Source organism: Dendropsophus ebraccatus, chromosome 3 (assembly GCF_027789765.1).
Source record: "Dendropsophus ebraccatus isolate aDenEbr1 chromosome 3, aDenEbr1.pat, whole genome shotgun sequence".
Lineage (NCBI taxonomy): Eukaryota > Metazoa > Chordata > Amphibia > Anura > Hylidae > Dendropsophus > Dendropsophus ebraccatus.
Window position 1 is genome coordinate 120,125,502 of NC_091456.1, and position 21,675 is coordinate 120,147,176.

General features: G+C 46.6%; 1 protein-coding gene across 8 annotated transcripts in view; it reads right to left on the minus strand.

Moving 5' to 3' along the window:
• The window catches only part of PIP5K1C (phosphatidylinositol-4-phosphate 5-kinase type 1 gamma), a 593,211-nt gene that overhangs the window by 469,109 nt on the left and 102,427 nt on the right, over positions 1-21,675 (minus strand). For all 8 annotated transcript variants that reach the window (XM_069962589.1, XM_069962584.1, XM_069962587.1 and 5 more), the window contains 5 exons: positions 10,539-10,604; positions 10,323-10,453; positions 10,128-10,245; positions 7,609-7,761; positions 3,795-4,094 (listed from right to left, as the gene is read on the minus strand). In XM_069962589.1, coding sequence (XP_069818690.1) covers positions 3,795-4,094; positions 7,609-7,761; positions 10,128-10,245; positions 10,323-10,453; positions 10,539-10,604 — 768 coding nt within the window. The remainder of the gene's footprint in view (positions 1-3,794; positions 4,095-7,608; positions 7,762-10,127; positions 10,246-10,322; positions 10,454-10,538; positions 10,605-21,675) is intronic.

Genomic DNA, 21,675 nt, shown 5'->3' on the forward strand with positions numbered 1-21,675 from the left:
ACGGTCCCTCCTACTGGTCCGGCGGGGGCGACTGTAAGTCCGCAGGGGTCGCCATCCTGATCAGGGGAGGCAACTTTACACTTGATTCTGTTCAGGAGCTTGTCTGTGGCAGATTGCTAATTGCAGACGGCTCTTGGGCGGGGGAGCCCGTAAGGCTCATCAATGTGTATGCCTCTCCTGAGAAGGGTGCGCGTCTGGAACTATTCCAGGCCCTGCGGGCCCAGCTCGCAACCTCCAGGGCTGTAGTGTTGGGTGGGGACTTCAACTGCCCCATTGAAGCGGACGGACGCAGTTCTGGGACATCTGTCAAGTTGGATGTCACATCCAAACTGCTCATCGAGATGGTGACTGAAGCATCCTTGCAGGACGTTGTTGGGTCCATCGGGAACGGCTCTGTTAATTATACATGGAGCCGCCCCGATGGCTCGCTCCGTTCTCGGATTGACTTTGTGTTTGCCTCTCGAGCAGTCAGGCAGACTAGGCACTCTATGGTTCCCTGCTTCTTCTCTGACCACAGGGCCATTCTGTTTCAAGGGGTTCTGGGCCATGGTTTCCCATCTGGCCCAGGCTCTTGGAAGCTGAATTGTGCTCTACTGGCTCAGGAGGAGGTTCTGGAGGAGCTTAGAGAGGCCTACATCGTATGGCGCAACGATAAATGTATGTTTGAGCGTGTCAGTGATTGGTGGGAATTTGTTAAGGTTCAATTTCGCAGTTTCTTTCAGGCCAAGAGTCGTCAACAGGCGTGCGGAAGAAAGAGGGACTTCAGGAGGCTGCAGCGCGAGCTGCGGTCACTGCAAGACCTTCTCCGGTGCGGCTGGGACGTGAAGGAGGAGCTGGAGGAGACCAAAAAGAGCTTGCAAAGGCACTTTGAGGAGGAATCCAAGCGAATCGTCTTCCGTTCCAAGGTGGAGAACCTGGAGAAGGGTGAGAAATGTAACTCGTTCTTTTTCAGGAAACTCCACGCCGGCCACACGCCCCTGACTGAGCTGCGGGATGAGACCGGAAGTTTGCGGAAGGGCAAAGAGGACGTGATGGGGGTTGTCACTAGCTTCTACCGCAGCCTCTACGCCCCGAAGACCACCGACTCCGAAGTGGCCGACGAGTTCCTGTCAGGTATCACTAACGTTGTTGATCCCGCAGGTGCGTCGGCCATGGACGCCCCCTTGACGGTGGGGGAGCTGCTCTCTGCCGCTAAATCCTTTAGGCCTGGCAGGACCCCGGGCAGTGATGGTCTCCCAGCGGAGCTCTATGTAGCGCTGGGGGATCTCATTTGCCCGGACCTGTTGGAGCTGTACGAGGAGATGGTGGTGGAGGGCAGAATGCCTCCGTCGTTGAGGGAGGGTATGATCACGATCCTGTATAAGCGGAAGGGGGAGAGATGTGACTTGAAAAATTGGCGTCCCATCTCTCTCTTGAACGTGGACTACAAGATCCTCGCCAAGGTGCTGGCCAACCGGCTGAAGAAGGTCATCGGTCAGGTCGTCCATCTGGACCAGACCTGTGGCATTCCCGGCCGCAGGATCGCAGACAGCCTCGCCCTAGTGAGGGACACGGTCCATTACATCCAAAGCCGCCGTGCACACGCGGCCCTGGTCAGCCTCGATCAGGAGAAGGCTTTCGACCGGGTCTCTCACGAGTTCATGGGCAGGGCACTGCGTAGGTTAGGACTTGGTGATATGTTTTTGTCGTTTTGTTAACGTGATGTATTTTGATATTTTCAGCAGGGTACTGGTGAACGGCTGGAAGACTGACCCCTTTCCGGTTCTTTCTGGGGTCAGACAAGGCTGCCCTCTCTCACCTCTCCTTTTTGTTTGTGTTATAGAATCCTTCGCGGAGGCTATACGGCAGAACGGAGAGATCAGAGGGATCACCGTACCCGGACCCGATCGACACGAGGTCAAGTGCTCGCTGTACATGGACGACGTGACCGTCTTCTGCGCTGACCAGCGTTCGGTGACCGCACTCGTCCAGACCTGCGAGAAGTTCGGAAAGGCTTCAGGGGCAAAGGTCAACTGCGGGAAGTCGGAGGCTATGCTCTTCGGGGAGTGGCACCTGGCTTCCTCCGCCCCCTTCCCGTTTACCATCAAACCGGACTTCATCAAGATCCTTGGAGTCTGGTTCGGAAAGGAAGGCGCGGCCCTCAAGTCCTGGGAAGAGCGATTGGCTAAGGTCAATACGAAGATCGGGCTGTGGAGCCTCAGACACCTCACCATTGAGGGCAAAGCATTGGTCCTGAGGAACGAAGTTCTGCCTGTGCTTCAGTACACCGCACAGGCCTGGCCCCCCCATGTCACCGTCTGCAGGGCCATCACCAGGACCGTGTTTTGTTTCATCTGGGGCTCCAAAATGGACAGAGTGAAGCGCTCCGTGATGTACAAGGAACCCCGCAAGGGCGGAAAAGGTGTTCCGGATATCCCTACCTTGCTGCGGGCAGCCTTCGTATGTGACTGTGTGCGGAGGACTCTGCAACAGAAAAATGGCTCTGCGGGCAGGTCCATGTCTCGCCTGTTCCTCCTCCCCCTCTGGAGGGGTCTGAGCTGGGACAAGTGGGACAGCTCCATCCCTTACAACTGGCACACTCCCTGGTTCTACGGGGGCGTCGTCAAGTTTGTGAGGGAACACCAACTGGAGGGACTCAAGCCCGACTTGTGGAAGCCAAAAACTGTCCACAAGCTCATCAGAGCACAGGACCCTATGGAGCTCGTTCCAGGGCTCACTGCGGCCACCGCAGAGACTGTATGGACTAATGTGGCTTCGGCGAAGTTGACCAACGGGCACAAGGACTTGTCTTGGATGGCCATTCAGGGGGGACTGCCCTTGAGGTCATTCATGCATGCCCGCAACCTGTGCAAAACGCGGTACTGCCCCCGGTGCCCCTTCGTGGAGGAAACATCTTTGCACCTCTTTTGGCAGTGTCCGTTTGCTCAGGGCCTGTTGGACGCCCTGGAACTTGAACTCAGTGACTGCGTGCCCAGGAACAGGCTAACGCACTGCGCGGTGCTGTACGGCCTGTTCCCTGGGAATTTCGGCGATGAGGCAACCCGGGAGGCCTGGCGCCTTATGAACTGTTTTAAGGACGCTATATGGCTTGCCAGGAACCGCCTCATTCTGAAGAAGGAGAGGATGTCCTTTCTGGACTGCCGCAGGCTGGTCCACAGCCTGCTCAGAGACTATTCCATCATGGACAGATCGGACCAGGAAGAAGAGGATTGATACCCCTCTCCTTCCCCCTCTCCCCTTGTGTTGTGTCGTCTTTCAATAAAGCTTCGGGCCTGTGATTTCCCCTCCCTACCCCCCTCTTTCCCACCCCCCTTACCCCATCACTTGTCTGTATTGCTTTATTGTTTGTTGTTTTAGGATTGCTAAGGTATGCGGGAATGTTAGTGTAGCGGGTGGTATGATGTATAGCGTAGGGAGCCTGTGCTGTATGTTGTACCATGGTGCTGAGTATGTAGTGTCTTATTTATTGAACTGTGCTGCGTCACAGTTTATGTATGCCTGACGACGACTGATTGTAATAAAGATATTTTCAATCAAAAATAGGTTATTTTTCTGTATGGCCCAAAAAGTAAAACTCCAGCACCAAAGCTGCTTGGGTGCTGTATTATGGTCACTTCATTCAAATACCCTAAAATGCATCAATGGCATTGATAAATCTGCTGTAGGAAAAAAAAAGTCTAAAAACTCTAATATGCCATTAGTTTGACTAACATATTTTCCCCAAAAGACTTCTACTATGTACATCATGGATGTGTAACTATAATTTAAACCCATTTTTTCGAAAAACAACTTACCAAACAATCTCTCTGCAGGGTCTTAACCAATGCACTGAAGGTATCATTATCGAGGAGCAGTCCCTCTGGCGAATCCTGCATAAAATCCAGGTCTTTGTATGTAGGACTACGTTTCTCTCTTTCTTTCTTTGATGCACGTCTCTTGTAAGTGGAACCCTTAAGGTCATACTTGTAATGCATACGAACAACTCTTGGCAGAATATTGTTCATGACCACAACACGGATATTTTTTCCTCCAGACTGCACACAATACAAACCATAGAACTTGGGCAGAAGTGTCCGTGGGTTCTGGTTCAGGTTCTGTTTCAATTTAACAAAAAATTAAAAAATTAATGGAAGCCGGTTCCTTCTCACTATCACTAGCATGGTCATTACTGTAGACTCCCTAAAGCTATGACATTTTAGTATGATCATTGTCTTACACAACATTACATTGTTACATAAATGTACTAAAATAACTTACAATGTGAACTTTCAAAATATCAATTACAAACAAGTTGCTCCAACATTAAAGAGGTTATCCAGGCAAAATAATAATAATAATAATAATAATAATAATAATAATTTCTTTATATTAGTACCAACTGATTCTGCAGCACTTAACACAGCTTTGTAAATTTAGTCCCTATGCCCATTAGGGCGCATAATCTAAGGGCCATTTTCACATGGCGTAAGAGACCGGCCGCTCCGTGTGTGCACACAATAAAGCACACAATACACACATAGCACACAATAGCACACAATGAAGCAAGTGGACGGAGCAGTTTGCTTCATTGTGTGAACTGACAGAGCTTTCTGCGGCCGCAATTCACTGAATTGCAGCCGCAGAAAACGAACATGTCAGTTCTTTGCGGCTCCGCTTGGGATCTCATAGAAGATAAGGAAGCTTGCCTAGGCATACAAAGTACGGCCGTTGTTGCCGATGGCGTACTTTTACGCTGTGTGAACATAGCCTAATGGTGCGTTCACACCTACAGGATCTGCAGCTGATTTTCTGCAGCAGATTTCATTTAAATAACTGAACACAGCATCAAATCTGCTGCAGATCTGCTGCAGATCCTGTAGGTGTGAACGCACCCTAAATCTGTATGTTTTCAGTGTGGGAAGAAACTGTACCCGGAGGAAACCCACACAAATACAGGGGGAACATACACTCCTTGCAGATATTGCCCTTAGCAGTTCATCCATCCGGTACTGCAACGCCGACCGGGTTGAACTTCACAGACAACATCCGTTCTGTGACTTTGCTGTTTCACAGAACGGCCGCTGTCAACAGCATGTAAATGGAGAGAGCACCGGGGGGCTATATACATGCGAAGAGAGCACAGGGGGGCTATATACAGGGGGGGAGAGCACAGGGGGGCTTTATACTGGGAGAGCGCACAGGGGGGGCTATATACGGGGAGAGCGCACAGGGGGGCTATATACTGGGAGAGCGCACAGGGGGGCTATATACAGGGGGGAGAGCACAGGGGGGGGCTATATACAGGGGGGGAGAGCACAGGGAGGGCTATATACTGGGAGAGAGCACAGGGGGGCTATACACAGGGGGAGAGAGCACAGGGGGGCTATATACTGGGAGAGAGCACAGGGGGGCTTTATACTGGGAGAGAGCACAGGGGGGGGCTATATACAGGGGGAGAGAGCACAGGGGGGCTATATACAGTGAGAGAGAGCACAGGGGGGCTATATACAGGGGGAAAGAGCACAGGGGGCTATATACAGGGGGGGGAGCACAGGGGGGGCTATATACAGGGGGGGAGAGCACAGGGAGGGCTATATACTGGGAGAGAGCACAGGGGGGCTATACACAGGGGGAGAGAGCACAGGGGGGCTATATACTGGGAGAGAGCACAGGGGGGCTTTATACTGGGAGAGAACACAGGGGGCTATATACAGGGGGAGAGAGCACAGGGGGGCTATATACAGTGAGAGAGAGCACAGGGGGGCTATATACAGGGGGAAAGAGCACAGGGGGCTATATACAGGGGGGAAGAGCACAGGGGGCTATATACAGGGAGAAAGAGCACAGGGGCGCTATATACTACAGGGGGAGAGCACAGGGGGCTATATACTACAGGGGGAGAGCACACAGGGGGGCTATATACTACAGAGGGAGAGCACACGGGGGGGCTATATAAAGGGGGAGAAAGCAAAGGGGGGCTATATACTGGGAGAGAGCACAGGGGAGCTATATACTACAAGGGGAGAGCGCACAGGGGCTATATACTACAGGGGGAGAGCGCACAGGGGGCTATATACTACAGGGGGAGAGCACACAGGGGGGCTATATACTACAGGGGTAGCTATATACTACTAATGCAGTCACCCCCTGTGTACCTAATTTTAAAGGGCTGGTGAGAGAGAGAAAATGACAGTTTTCCCACTAATAAGCATCAATTCTGTATGTAAATAGTTCAACACCCTTTGTGAAAAGTAACAAAACATATTCCCTAATGATGTTCAGCTGGGACCTTCACCTGATAAAAGTTGTTGAGTACCCCTGTCATAGACTATTGGAAATCTTTTATTGATGTACGTCGTCAACGTGTCAATGCAGCTATTGATACATTATTTACCCAAGTTCCAGCCTGCATTAACCTATGGATCTAATAACAGTACTAGGATGGCAGACCTGGTAACCTTATTAGTTAATTAGTCCCCCAGATCCCATGTTTATCAATCAGAACTGGACTTAAAGGGAAAAATACTCTGTTGACACAGACTCAACTGCAGAGTTCATTTCATACAATTTACTGTAGCATCCAGCATAAGGCTAGGTTCACACAGCGTAAAAGTACGGCCATTGTTGCCATCAGCAACAACGACTGTACTTTGCAAGTGTGGACTAGCCTGATGTTTTTCTATGGGATCCCGGCCGGAGCGTATACACATAGAATACGCTCCGGCCGGGATCCCTCGCTGCGCTGCAAAAAACATGCATGTCATGTCAGTTTTCGGCGGCCGCTAATCATTGAATAGCGGCCATAGAAAACCCTGTCAGTTCACACAATGAAGCGAGCGGCTCCGGCCGCTTGCTTCACTGGGTGCAGTGGAGAGTTCTGATGCGGGCGCACGCTGATGTGCCCGCATCAGAACCCAGCGGCTGCAAAGATCATCCGGCCGGTACTGCAGTACCGGTTGGGATGATCTTTTCAGAGACCGTCCGCTCCATGACCTGGCTGGGTCACACAGCGGCCGGTCTCTTATGCTGTGTGAACATGGCCTTTTGGAATAACATTTATTACATGTTGAAACTGTAATGTGTTCTGATGTATGCAGCTGCCTATACAGTTCAGTTCTTCTGTCATCGACTCCTATTGTTAAAAAATAAATAAACACAACAGTAGAAGAAAAACTGTCCCTAAGGGCTCTATTACACTGGGCAATTATAATCCTACTAGGCTGATATCACCCTGTGTAATAGGCCAACCATCATTGATTTTTCGGCACATGAGAAAGGCCCTATCGGCTGAGCTGTAATTGGTTGTTGTGGCCAGTTTACACCAACTTCTGTTTTAAACCCTTTGATAATTTTGTGTATGCTGATGAAAGTGCAATTGACACTGATTTTAAATGTAAGAAAATAATCAGCTTACCTATACTAGCTAGATTGAATTTGCAATTTACTATAGATAATGTCCCTTTTCAAAGAGAAGTTGTGTAATACTTACATTACAAAAAATTTTTTTTACATAGATTTGGCTGGCAGTACATACACAGCAAATGACAAATTCCCTCTATGTGTTTTAGTTACTTATAAGAACATGACAGACTATCATAGTAAAGATCAAGAACAGACCAGTGAACATACCATGTAATATCCAGGTAGCAGTTTCTGCAGGAACTCTGCTTCTTTATGCATAACTGTCTTGATAATGAATTCATCATCACTAGTTACATAGAAGAGAGATCCACTTGCTCCAGGATTGGAGAGTTCAATAAGTGGTTCATTGCAAAGAGAATACTGTGAATTAAAGCAGCATAAAGAAATAAAGCCAGACTTTGAACAAAAAGTACTTTGTCTCACTCATACAGTTTAATTAACCATGATCGCTCCTCTGTTAAAAAGAAAGACATATCCATCACCCAAAGAGTGTTACTTAAAGCCACAGCCACCTATTAGGGCCAGTTCACACGAAGTAAAAGGGGCGTAATTCCGCGACAGAACTCTCCACCGCAGAATCCCAACAGCCACAGCCTCTGTGTCATACAAGATGTCGATGGGAGGGCTCGCACACCTCCGCTCTCTGTGCCATGTCAATTCTTTGAGTGGAGTGGTGCAGAGAGGCATGCGAGCCCTCCCACCGACAGTCTGTATGACACAGAGGTTTGCAGGATTCCGCAGTGGGGAGTTCCATCACAGAATTCTGCCTCTTTTACTCCATGTGAACTGGCTATTAGGACGGAAAGAAAAAAAAAAAGACAAAAGGTAAAAATACATTTTATTAACAGTTTTCTGACTGACCAAGTACATGTATATACAATAATTCTGGAACATCTTTTCTTAAAGCTCTGTGAAATGTCATTCCTCTGTTTGGGACCTTGCACACTACAGAAATCATGCGGACATCTTGCTGCAAATCCGTGCGCTCCCGCTTGACTCTCATCTAGTCCCATACACTCTATTCTATGCTCGGCCACCCAAAGAATTGACATGTCACTTCTTTGGGTGGACGTTGGAATCCACCAGAACATAGAATGAAGCCTATGGGACCATCATAACTTCAAGCAGGAGTGGGGGGGGGGGATGGGAGACAGGATACATGGCAAGTTATCCACATGATTTCCTTTGTGTGTAAGGGCTCTTATTCTTGCTATAATTTATGACTGAATAACCAGCTGGATGTTAACAGCTAGCGGTTTGTCAATACACTCTCAGCTCTATTTAGGGCCTTTTACATGGGCCAACTTTCGGACATTTGTCCCACATGTGCACTCACAGGCTTTTAAAGATTATCTTTATTTGGCTGCCTATCCCTCTGTGTTAAACTGGAGGAGATGTGCGGTGGATAGGAAACTGAAAGGTTTTCAGATGACTAGCACACAAGCAGTGCATACTTACCAACAGTGCTTCTTTCTGGTAGTGTCAATGATGTGTCCTGCATCAGCCCCACTCTCTGGTCATGGCAGTATCTCTAGGCTGGAGATAGCTGTAAAAGTGGGGGCGGGAGATGAAGCAGCGTCCGTAGAGCAAGATGCATCTGTGACACTGTCAGAAAGAAGGTGAAGCTGTTGGATCACATGGCAGTGATGATGGAATCATTCACGCGGCCCTGCTGCTCTACTATTGTGCCATGTAAAAGCACCGCAAAAGAGTGCTGATCAGTGTGGGTGGACAAGAATCTTCTTCTGTGGACCTCAGAATAACAGTAGCATGAGATTACAGAGCTATAAGAAAAGATGTATCAGAATTTTTATTTTATAGGCATTGCATATATTTATTCAAACAGACAGGTAAGGAATAAAGACATGTACTCTTTATTTCAATGCCTGTGATATCTTCTGGATGACACTGCTCTGTCGCTTTTGCTGCATTTGTTTATGTCTAACTTCCCTATTTAGCTCTATGACTGGCTGATTGGGGAGTGGAACCTCACTGCATGAGTGGGGGTGGCAAGTATTCAAGCTTTTGTTGTTTTAATGCATGGGGAGGCATAGGGTTAACTCTTGAGGACATCTCTGGAAAAGGAGTGAAAGGAATCAGCTTCAAATAACCACTGAGCAGTCCCGGCATTAGAAAAATATATCATACATAGCATGTTATGGCCGAATGTCAGTGTGTATAGGGAGGACTGGAGAGATAACCGCCAGCTGACAGTTACTGAAGATGTATAGTGACCTTAAAGGGGTACTCCAACGAAAAGCTTTTTTCCCAGTAATTAAAACACATTACAAAGTTATATAACTTGTAATATGCTTCAATCACCTATCTGCCCCCCTTCCCTATATTCCCCCCCTCAATCTCCCACCAGGAAGTGAAGTAAACGCATTCCTACTTAATGACTGTTGACCCCAGGAAGCCCTTTTGTGACAATGACCTCATCAAGAGGGAGGCGGTAAGATGGTAAGTGGGATAACTATGTTTGATTGATTGTTTTTTTTTTTTATCAATGCCGGAATACCCCTTTAAGACTTTGTGGCTATTCAGTGTCACTTGCAATTTGCAGTACACCCTTTCGTTTCTTGTCATTTTTCCAAGATCATTTGTACTAGTGAATCACTAAATGGTCTTAAGAATGACAGTAATTTTACAATGAATGCTGGGAACATTTATACCACTTTGGTGCCGAAAGGCATAAAGGAATAAAACAAATGAAGAGTCATGCTCACCAAATAATCATCTGGGCGAATTCCAAAGAGTTCACGAAAATATCGGAAAGCTACAGGAGCATATGTCTTAAAGCGAAAGTCTGGGTAATGATGGGCAGGTGTAAGATTACTCCCTTCACTGCAAAGTAACAACAGGGTTAAAGATTAGTAAGAGATATTGTGAAAGCCATTGCACACTGGAGTCATTCTCCTCACCTAGGAAAGAAGATGCTCTCAACAACGTAGAAGTCTTGCATTAGGACATCTCTTTCTGGTTTGGAACTTAGATTTCCTACTGTATACCCAATACCTAATTGTATGGCACCTTTTAATGTAGTAGATGTAGTCTGAGGAAAACAAAAAGGTATGTGGGATTAGTATAAGAACACAAAGCTGACTGATCTTGTAGATTCTCATTCTACATTCTCTAACCTTTTTATAGGTGGTTTCTCCTGAGGCATCTACTCCACGGTGCCCAATCTTTTTACCAGCTCCTGGCTGAATAAAGGAAAGACTTATTGTAAGGCAGAGGTAATAGGCAGTCACCAGTGCAACCAATAATCAAGCCGAAAATGAGAAAACATGACTGTCAGGAATATACAGGTCAACACGCGCCAAGCCTGGCTGTCCAGTGACTGGGGGAGGGGAGACCTTACCAAAACAGGGGAAAGGATCAAACACCAAGGACCAAGGTCTTAACCAAAGACCAAAAGGGGGAGAAGACACAAGATAATGGGATCGGAGGAGATTGGGAGCTCTGGGTTCCCCTGGGTAGCACTAGCCCTACAGGTTGATTCACCTCACCAGAAGAATAGCTAGGATTCACAAGCCCCCATAGCAAAAAAAATTTAAGGGCCCCCCCTCCCCTACTTACAACACAAAGCTATATAAACACACATACATACATACATACATACACACACACATATACATATCATATTTTATGCTCTCAGATGTGGCCAAAAAATTAAATCTCTTGAGCAGAGGCAGAATCCTGGCTGCAACCACAAGAATGACTGGCAGGGCAGAGAGCCAATGAAAGCCCACTGTTTTTACCTATAAGAGCCCATTAGAAGCCCTTATGGTTAAATACATAGGTGCAGGGTACCTTCTGCTTAACCCCTTATGTACTGCAGTGTGTAAGTGACCTCTGCACAGAGCTCTGTACATTTTCCTACTTGATTGTGGCAGCTGGAGAACAGAGGTCAGAGGAGATCTCTTTGTCTACTGCTTGTTAACCCTTTTTTTGTGTTGCAGCATGTAAGTAAACATTGGGTCACTTACACACTGCAGTACAAATGGGGTTAAACAGAAGGACACACGCTCTTACCTTCTCCCCCGGGCCCCCCTCCTGCATGGGCCCAATAGCAACTGCCTACCCTGCATCTATGGTAGCTACGCCACTGCACCTCACACACTCATGCTTTACACCCTATCCCCGGGCTGTAACTCGAGTGTTAATCGCCACCTGACACCCAATTGACCACGAACACTGCCTGCTTGCTGGCCAACACAAACACGAACTTTGCTGTGTCTGGTCCCACCAGTCGCTGTCATACACGTGAACCACCGATCGCTGCCAGACACACTCGCACGAAGCACGCACACAAACCTTTGCTATGTTGGGACCCACTGTCTGTTGTCATTCACGTGATCCACCAGCAGCTGCCAAACACCCAAACACAACATACATACACAACTTTGCTGCTACCACCCTATCTGTTAAGTTACTGGGGAGACAGGGAACCCAAATAGTGTTCCGCTCGCAAGCAGACACACCCACACGGTAGAGCAAGCCACCCAGTCATACAACAAACGGTCACACACCGCACATGCACTCTTCCTGGAGCTAACTAGGTTCGTTTAGGCAATAAGACAAACCATCAAACTTTTAGGTTTAATGCATTAAAATGGACAGTATTTGGTTACAAAAAGATGGTTAATAAAAGACATACAGACACTGCAAACAACAAAAATAAATAAAAGTTAAAAAAATAAGATAGTTCAAATAGTTAGGACAGGGATGCGTTGTATAGTTCTTCCTTCCCAGGGGATATGGGCTTAGAAAGTGGTGCACAAACCAATTCGATTGGATCCCTAACTTTGTGACACTTACATGTTCCCCAAGTCTCACTTTTATGTAAGACCTGAAAGGGTTGGCCTGAGAGGCGTCACCTGACATCTCTGACTCAGCCCCTCTCGGCAGAGCTTCAGCCCAACCCCCCACCCCCCCTCAGCCCTCAAGGGAACACGCCTGGAAATATCAAAAAGATACTTTCCCATATCGACGGTACAGGCCACACCCCTTCTTAATATTTCATATCTCACCGTTTGATTCCTGGCATATCAAACATGATATGCCCCGGCCATTCAGAAGGGGAGATCTCCCTTATGGGATGATGATGACACATTGATGGACCATACTTGGGTTCCCTGCAATGTCCTAATCATATCCAACGCTAGGAAACTGTTTCTGTGGCTCTATGTTTTATTTGGAGAGAGTTATGGAAGATTTCATATTCTTTTTCTCAAAAAGAATCTACCCACTGCTGGCATGGAGTTAGTAAGCCTGCCTTAGAGGTGCGATCTCAACACTCTAGCCACAATCTACTCCACCATCTCCTTCGCAGCTCCATGCTTATTGCCCCTTGCAGAGAGCCTTTTGGTCTTTTACAAAGGATAATCAGACGACTCCAAGCTAATCAATAATTGCATATGATTAACTTGGATCAGCTATGCGCCTGCACCAAAATGCTATTACACTAAATCTATGAAATATCAATTACAATCTATAAAATATCCACTGCACGAATACATATAAAAAACACACCTCACATAACCCCACTTTACATATTCATGAATAGGGACAGGGCTGTCCATATTCCTCACAATTATATTTTCTATCTTTACCTAACACAGCGGCACATATGTCACATTAGTGTTCCCACTGTTAAAAACTGCTCTTATATAAAACAATGCACTGGAGAAAATTTAGAGGACAGCTGTCTTTAAAAGGGGTTGGCCACTTAATAATAAAATTGTTCTGTGTACAGTATAAATATGGATCCTATTATAAAGAGTGATAATTGTCTGATTCTGACAATTCTTGCTCCGTGTAATAGAGACAACAATCAGCCGATGACAACAATTATGTCTGATCGTGTCTTTAGGTGCAGACTTAAAATTGGCTGCTGACCACACATCGATACGTTTAGTAGCAATGCACAGCCGACGGCTAATGATTGAATACAGTGTTACATATTACCTCTCCACGCTGCTGGTCTTCTCCTGCCCACTGCTCTAACGCCCGATGCCGCGGCAGCAGCTCAGACAGGCCTCTCTGAAGCTGCTGCGGTGGTGTCAGGAGTGAAAATAGAGAACAAAAGAAGACCGGGAGCGTGGACAGTTTAGGGAAAGGGCAGTTTAGGGAAAGGGCAGTTTAGGGAATCGAGTTGTGGTGCAGACTCTTGAAATTCTGCACTGAGGAGTGTGGACAGGTAAGTATGAACTTTATTCTTTTACACAAGGCAAGGGCTGCACAGATATCGCCAACGATGTCCATGCAGTCCTTGCAGAACAATATTCGAGCAGTGTAGAAGGCTCAGCAAACTAGCACCATTTTAGCAGATCGGCACTCGTTTACATTGTTGATCGCGCTGTGTAATATAGCCCTTATTCTAGATGCTGAAAAGGGATTGGATAGGTTGAGTTGGCTTTTTATGTTTGAGACTTTATGCTACTATGGTCTTTCAGTTCCTTTTCTGACTGCGGTCCAGGCACTTTACTCTACCCCCACAGCCTTAATTCTGTTGCCCAATTCCAGTTCTTGTTTCTATCAATAATGGAACCAGACAGGGCTTACCTTCTCCCTACTTCTTTTTGTGCTTTGTATAGAACCCTTAAAGGCTAAAATTCAACTAAAATTCTAACATCAAGGAGGTCCAGATAAGAGGATGTAAATGGGGGCTCGGTTCACACGTTGTAACAGTGCGGCTGTATTTGTGGCTGTAATTGTGCGGCGGTATTTTTGGTGGTTCGTGTGTATGCTTGGAAGTATAGGATATGCGGCTGCACAGTGCACACTATGTCTGAATCTACGGCCCTATCGTAAACGGACCCGTAAAAAATGAACAAGACCATTGTTTGCGGCTGGACATGCGGCCGAGGATTGACAGGCAGTCCGTACGGAGTACTTCAAAAATAGCCGGCAATGATGCCGAATGCCGATGCCTCTAATAGTTAATATATTAAATTAATCAAACACATTTTCTTTGTAATCAAGACACTTTCGTTGGTCAATAATTTATTTCTAACGAATCCATCATTTTGCTATTAAATATACTGTTAAAAAAAATAGATATATAAATAAATGTATATTTATCTATATATTTATTTTTTGACAGTATATTGAATTGCACAATGATGGATTCGTTAGAATTAAATTATTCACCAACGAAACTGAATTTATTTCCACGAAAATGTGTTTTATTCATTAAATATTAATTAGTACAGGAAGCTCTATAAGCTGTTAATTCATATTCCCGGCAATAGAGCATTCTGTACTAATCATCACTTTACTTTAATTAAAACATCAAATGTTTCTTCTAATTATGTTATGACAATAGCATTATTAGAAGAAACATTTAGAATTATATGTGCGCTCAGCTGATTGGCTGATCGGCTGAGCGCACGTATAATTAGCGGGTCCGCAGCACAGTGACTTCATTGTGCTGCGGACCAGCGAAGAGGACACATCGGGGTGAGTATAGAGCTCTCCCCACCCCCTCCCCGGCACTGCACCCCTCCCAGCAAGGAAGGGGGGGGTCACTTAACCCCTTCCTTGCTGGGATGGGTGCAGTCTGACATCAGTCTGGCCCCCAGGGGGTTAAGGGGGATGCAATACATCCTCCCTTAACCCCTTGGGGGTCAGACTGTAAGCAGCGATCTGTAAAGATGCTGCATACTGTAAGGAGCACAACACCGCTCACGGCTGGTTATAAAAATAGGGGGGACCCTATGCGGTTTTTTTTTTTTAAATAAATAAATAATTTAAAAAAAACGCATAGGGTCCCCCCTATTTTTATAACCAGCCGGGTTAAAAACCAAACGACAGCAGCCTGGTAACACCAGGGTGGGAAGAGCCATTGGTTTAGGCCCTCCCCAGCCTAAATCTTACCAGCCTGCTGCCGCCCGGTCCAGGAGCGCCAATTTTGACGCTCCGGGACCACTGGCACCCGGCTCTTCCCAGTACCCCTGGTGGCATTGGGTACTGGGGTAATAATAGGGGGTTAGTGTTAGCCATTTTATACCGGCTAACACTAGGCCCCAACTTAGTAATGGATTCCGTCTATTAGACGGCTTCCACTACTAAGTCTATAAAGTAAAGAAATAAAGACAAGACACAAGTTTAAAATATTTTTTATTCAAATAAAAACACCCCCACACCCCTCATTGACCATTTTATTAAAAAAATTAAAACAACAATCGCTGGTCATCGATGTAGTCCATGGAATCCGACGTAATCCCCAGGATACCGATATCTGAAAAACAAAAAGGGAGAGACACACAAAAAACACACAAACAGGAGCACAACACCCATCATTGTGAGCGGTGTTGTGCTCCTTACAGTATGCAGCATCTTTACAGATCGCTGCTTACAATCTGACCCCCAAGGGGTTAAGGGAGGATGTATTGCATCCCCCTTAACCCCCTGGGGGCCAGACTGATGTCAGACTGCACCCATCCCAGCAAGGAAGGGGTTAAGTGACCCCCCCTTCCTTGCTGGGAGGGGTGCAGTGCCGGGGAGGGGGTGGGGAGAGCTCTATACTCACCCCGATGTGTCCTCTTCGCTGGTCCGCAGCACAATGAAGTGACTGTGCTGCGGACCGGCTCATTATATGTGCGCTCAGCCGAACAGCCAATCAGCTGAGCGCACATATAATTCTAAATGTTTCTTCTAATAATGCTATTGTCATAACATAATTAGAAGAAACATTTGATGTTTTAATTAAAGTAAAGTGATGATTAGTACAGAATGCTCTATTGCCGGCATATGAATTAACGGCTTATAGAGCTTCCTGTACTAATTAATATTTAATTAATAAAACACATTTTCGTGGAAATAAATACAGTTTCTTTGTTCAATAATTTAATTCTAACGAATCCATCATCATGCAATTAAATATACTGTCAAAAAATAAATATATATATAAATATACATTTATTTATATATATATTTATTTTAACAGTATATTTAATTGCAAAATGATGGAATCGTTTACATTTAATTATTGAACAATAAAAGGGACTTTATTAGACAGAAAATGTGTTTTATTAATTCAATATATTAACCATGAGAGACATCGGCTATAGTGCAGAGGATCGCAAACCCCGGTAATAGCGATTCATGTAAACTGTGTTCCCTGCTTTCCCAGATGCATCCAGAGGTGTTTGCATCACTTTCTTAACATTTTATTTGTTATTTTTAGTTGAACCAGATTTCCAAGTAAATGACTGTATGTTTTGAGCCGCATGTCTATTTTTTCCCACGGCCGGAGTTTCACCCGCACATTTACAGCCGCATAAAAAATACAGCCGCACAGTTACAGCGTGTGAACCCAGCCTTAAACTTTAGTTGCAGATGATGTGCTGCTAACTCTTACTTCTCTACCCTCTTACTCTTACTTCTAGACCCTTCCCTCCCTTCAGGCTACTCTGCACATGCCACAGGCCACTCGAACATGCTAGGCTACAAGGTGAACTCCTACAAAACCGAAGCCCTGCCTTCTGCCCCTGACCCTCTTGAAGCAGAATTAAAAAATATATATATATATATATATATATATTTTTTTTTTTTGCAAAAAAACGTTTTTGTTGTATAGGTTACACACACACACACACACACACACACACACACATATAATATAATATATATTACACATAAAATATATATACATACATAATATATACTGTATATATTAAGCCAAAGCCACAAATGGATTTGAAAAGAGGATAGATCCAGTCTTTCCTTTATGACCTGTTTCCTATTTATAGTCCGTTCCTGGCTTTGGCTGCAAAAATCTGTCAGATATCTGTTGGTGTAATAGGACCCTAAGTCTACCTGGAAAGATAACTGCAGCCTATAATGCTTGAAGAAAGTGTGTGGGGAGCTCCAACTGAAACCACCTAGGAGGGAAAAAAACGGGTACATCTCTACCATAATCAGTGTTGAGAACAATATCAACTCTCAAAAAAACTGTACAGTAAAGTGCCTTGTGTTAACACAGATTATACATTTTACTTTTTTATTGATCATTTGCAGTGATTTCCCAGTGTAAACAAAATTATATCCAAATTATCCCTGCTCATCCCACACCATGCGTAACACTCAGGGCCGCCATCAGGGCAGTATTGGCGGTACAGCTGTAAGGGGCCCGGCCTCAAACTAGGATCCAGGGGGGCCCGGCCGTCCAGCCTCCCTTCATACAGACTCCTTACAGCTGTACCGCACAGGCAGGAAGAGGTAGAGACACAGGGGGAGGGTCCGGAGCCGCTGTGGGGAGGGATTAGTACAGTGTATGGGGGGCTGAGGGGGCACTGTTATGGTATATGACGACATAGTGGGGATTTTTATAGTGTATGAGGGGCTGAGAGGGCTCTGTTATGGTATATGAGGACATAGGGGGGATTATTACAGTGTATGAGGGGCTGAGGCGGCTCTGCTATGGTATATGAGGATATAAGAGGCATTATTACAGTGTATGGGGGGCTGAGGGGGCTCTGCTATAGTATATGAGGACATAGGGGGATTATTACATTGTATGAGGAGCTGAGGGGGCTCTGCTATGGCATATGAGGACATAGGGGAGATTATTACAGTGTATGAGGGGCTAAGGGGGCTCTGCTATGGTATATGAAAATATAGTAGGGATTATTACAGTGTATGGGGGCTGGTGGGGGCTCTGCTATAGTATATGAGGATATAGGAGAGATTATTACAGTGTATGAGGGGCTGAGGGGGCTCTGCTATAGTATATGAGGATATAGGAGGGATTATTACGGTGTATGGGGGGGCTGGTGGGGGCTCTGCTATAGTATATGAGGATATAGGAGAGATTATTACAGTGTATGAGGGGCTGAGGGGGCTCTGCTATAGTATATGAGGATATAGGAGGGATTATTACAGTGTATGGGGGGCTGAGGGGGCTCCGCTATGGTATATGAGGATATAAGAGGTTCTGGTGTAAGAACTCTACTTGATAGTACAGTTATGGTGTGGGTGAGTGCACTACTTGGCTAGCACCAAAAACCGAAAAGTATATGTGTAATTAGTAGGCTCTCTAGCAATACCCCTTAAATGATGCTATAATAATGTTTGGTACTAAATATAATTATAAAAACATGGTAAGTAATATAAGTCTCGTATTATAAATGAGTCACAGTTATATAAAACTCTTTTTATCTTAATCAAAATGGGTTAAAATTCATGGAAACATATATAATCTCTCTCTCTCTATATCTATATCTCTCTCTCTCTCTCTCTCTCTCTCTCTCTCTCTCTATATATATATATCTTATAAAATGATCATAAAGTTATAAATAATATAGTTCAGGATGTTATAAGTTGTGGTTCATAGAATATGGTTTTGTCCACATGCGACTTTTGCAGGGCCCTTGCAAGTCGCTGTGATTTGCTTCTACTGTGCTTAGATTAAATTATCGATCCTCTGTTTGTCAATTCAATGTAGGTTGCAACAGTTGGTGACACTTATTAACATTTTCACAGAGGTAATATATTTAAGTGTATGAAATCGGTGGAAGTCCACCTCTCACCAGTCCGGAGATTCTGTATCTGCGATGTCTGCGGCCGCAGGTTGTAGAAAGCAGATGGAGGATTGTTTAACTTGTCTTGCTTAAGGAAGTCATCGGGAGCTCTCCTCGTATCATGCGTTCCTCGTATCATGTGTAGAGGGTCTTATTTGGAGCGCTGTCCGGCCCACAGCGATATACTCAGTATCTGGTTGTCTCTCCTGAAACAGATTGGTGTTCACCCTTGTCTGGGCGCTGCTTCCGTGATCACTGTCTGTGTGGAAGTGTTTGCAGTGCATCCAATATGCAACAGGAGAGATTGGACTGGTGGTGGTGGTTAGCACAGTGTATCTTTGTGGTAGATTCAATAATTGTAGCTGCAGTTGTAGTTGCTACAATTATTGAATCTACCACAAAGATACACTGTGTTAACCACCACCACCAGTCCTATTATTTACCTGTCTGTTGCATATTGGATGCACTGCAAACACTTCCACACTGACAGTGATCACGGGAGCAGCGCCCAGACAAGGGTGAACACTCATCTGTTTCAGGAGAGACAACCAGATACTGAGTATATCGCTGTGAGCAGTGGCGCCGCAATGATGAGGCGACCTGAGTCGTCTGCCTCAGGCGGCGCCACCAGCTGTTATCATGGGGGCGGCATTCAGTGGCGTAGCTACCACGGTCGCAGCGACCGGGCCGCTACTGTACTGCCACTGTACTGCTCCCGAGTCCCATCCCACTCCTTCTTGTGACCGCAGGCAATGTTTTGCCTGCGATCACAAGAGGAGGCTGGGACGGCCCCCGGCTGACTTGCGGGGCTGGGAGCATCTTGAGGGCAAAAAACAGGTCCCGCGAAGCTCCGCCCCCTCTGCTGGAAGCCCCGCCCCCAGCCGCGGTAAGCCCGCCAGCGCGCGTGACAAGAAGAGTAGAGTAACCACTCAGGTGAGTAAAGATTTTTTTGTTTTAAAGGGCATGATGGGGGTGTAGTCAGGCCCGCTTCTGCCATGAGGCGGAATGAATTTGCGGTCCGGCAGGGGGCGGCATTATGTCCCCCCTGCTGTCATTTTTGTTAAGTATCACTTAACAAAAATGACAGCGGACGCTCACCTGTCCCGTCGCCCGCGCTCTCCACATCCCGTCAGGTCCCGCGATGTCACCCTGCAGCTGTCACGGACCTCCAGGCTGTGGTGAGTGCCCGGGGTCGGTGGGGGACGCGCTGGGGTGATCGGGTCGCGAGGGACCGCCCCGCGCAACCCGATCACCCCACTCACTCACCACAGCCTGGAGGTCCGTGACAGCTGCAGGGTGACGTCGCGGGACCTGACGGGATGTGGAGACAGCAGAGATCGCGGACCGGCTGCGGTGTGGGACAGGTGAGTAGATGGCGGCGGCGGGGGGGGGGGGGTGGGGGGGGTTGGGGGTTGGTGGACCGGGGGGATGCCGGCTATCACTCGGGGCGGCCGCCTGAGGTTTGCCTCAGGCGGCAGAAACCCTTGAATCGGCCCTGGGTGTAGTGGTATGGTGGTGGAACAAGAGGATGATGGGGGGTATAGTGGTATGATGATGGAACAAGAGGATGATGGGGGGTGTAATGGTATGATGATGATGATGGAACAAGAAGATGATGGGGGGTGTAGTGGTATGATGGAACAAGAGGATGATGGGGGTGTAGTGGTATGATGATGGGGGTGTAGTGGTATGATGAAGAGGGGTGTAGTGGTATGATGATGGAACAAGAGGATGATGGGGGGTGTAGTGGTATGATGGTGGAACAAGAGGATGATGGGGGGTGTAGTGGTATGATGATGATGGATGAAGGGGGTGTAGTGGTATGATGATGATGATGATGGAGCAAGAGGATGATGGGGGGTGTAGTGGTATTATGGAACAAGAGGATGATGGGGGTGTAGTGGTATGATGATGGAACAAGAGGATGATGGGGGGTGTAGTGGTATGATGGAACAAGAGGATGATGGGGGTGTAGTGGTATGATGATGAGGGTGTAGTGGTATGATGATGGAACAAGAGGATGATGGGGGTGTAGTGGTATGATGATGAGGGTGTAGTGGTATGATGATGGAACAAGAGGATGATGGGGGGTGTAGTGGTATGATGATGGAACAAGAGGATGATGGGGGGTGTAGTGGTATGATGATGAGGGTGTAGTGGTATGAGGATTAAGGAACAAGAGGATGATGGGGGGTGTAGTGGTATGATGATGAGGGTGTAGTGTTATGATGATTAAGGAACAAGAGGATGATGTGGGGTGTAGTGGTATGATGATGGAACAAGAGGATGAAGGGGGGTGTAGTGGTATGATGATGAGGGTGTAGTGGTATGATGATTAAGGAACAAGAGGATGATGAAGGGTGTAGTGGTATGATGATTAAGGAACAAGAGGATGATGAAGGGTGTAGTGGTATGATGATGAAAGGGCAGGAGGATGAAGGGGGTGGTAGTATTATGATGGAGGTGTTTGTAGTATGATTATGAAAGGGCAGGAGGATGAAAGGGGTAGTAGTATGATGATGGAGGGGCAGGAGGATGAAAGGGGTAGTAGTATGGTGATAAAGGGGCAGGATGAGGGGACAACATGGGGAGCATCTGTAAGGGGGATAAAATGGGGGGCCATCTATATGGGGGATAACATGGGGGGCATCTATAAGAGGGACAACACAGGGGGCCAACTATAAGGGGGAAACATTGGGGGCCATCTATAAGGTGGACTACATGGGGGGTGTATACAATAGGGCAT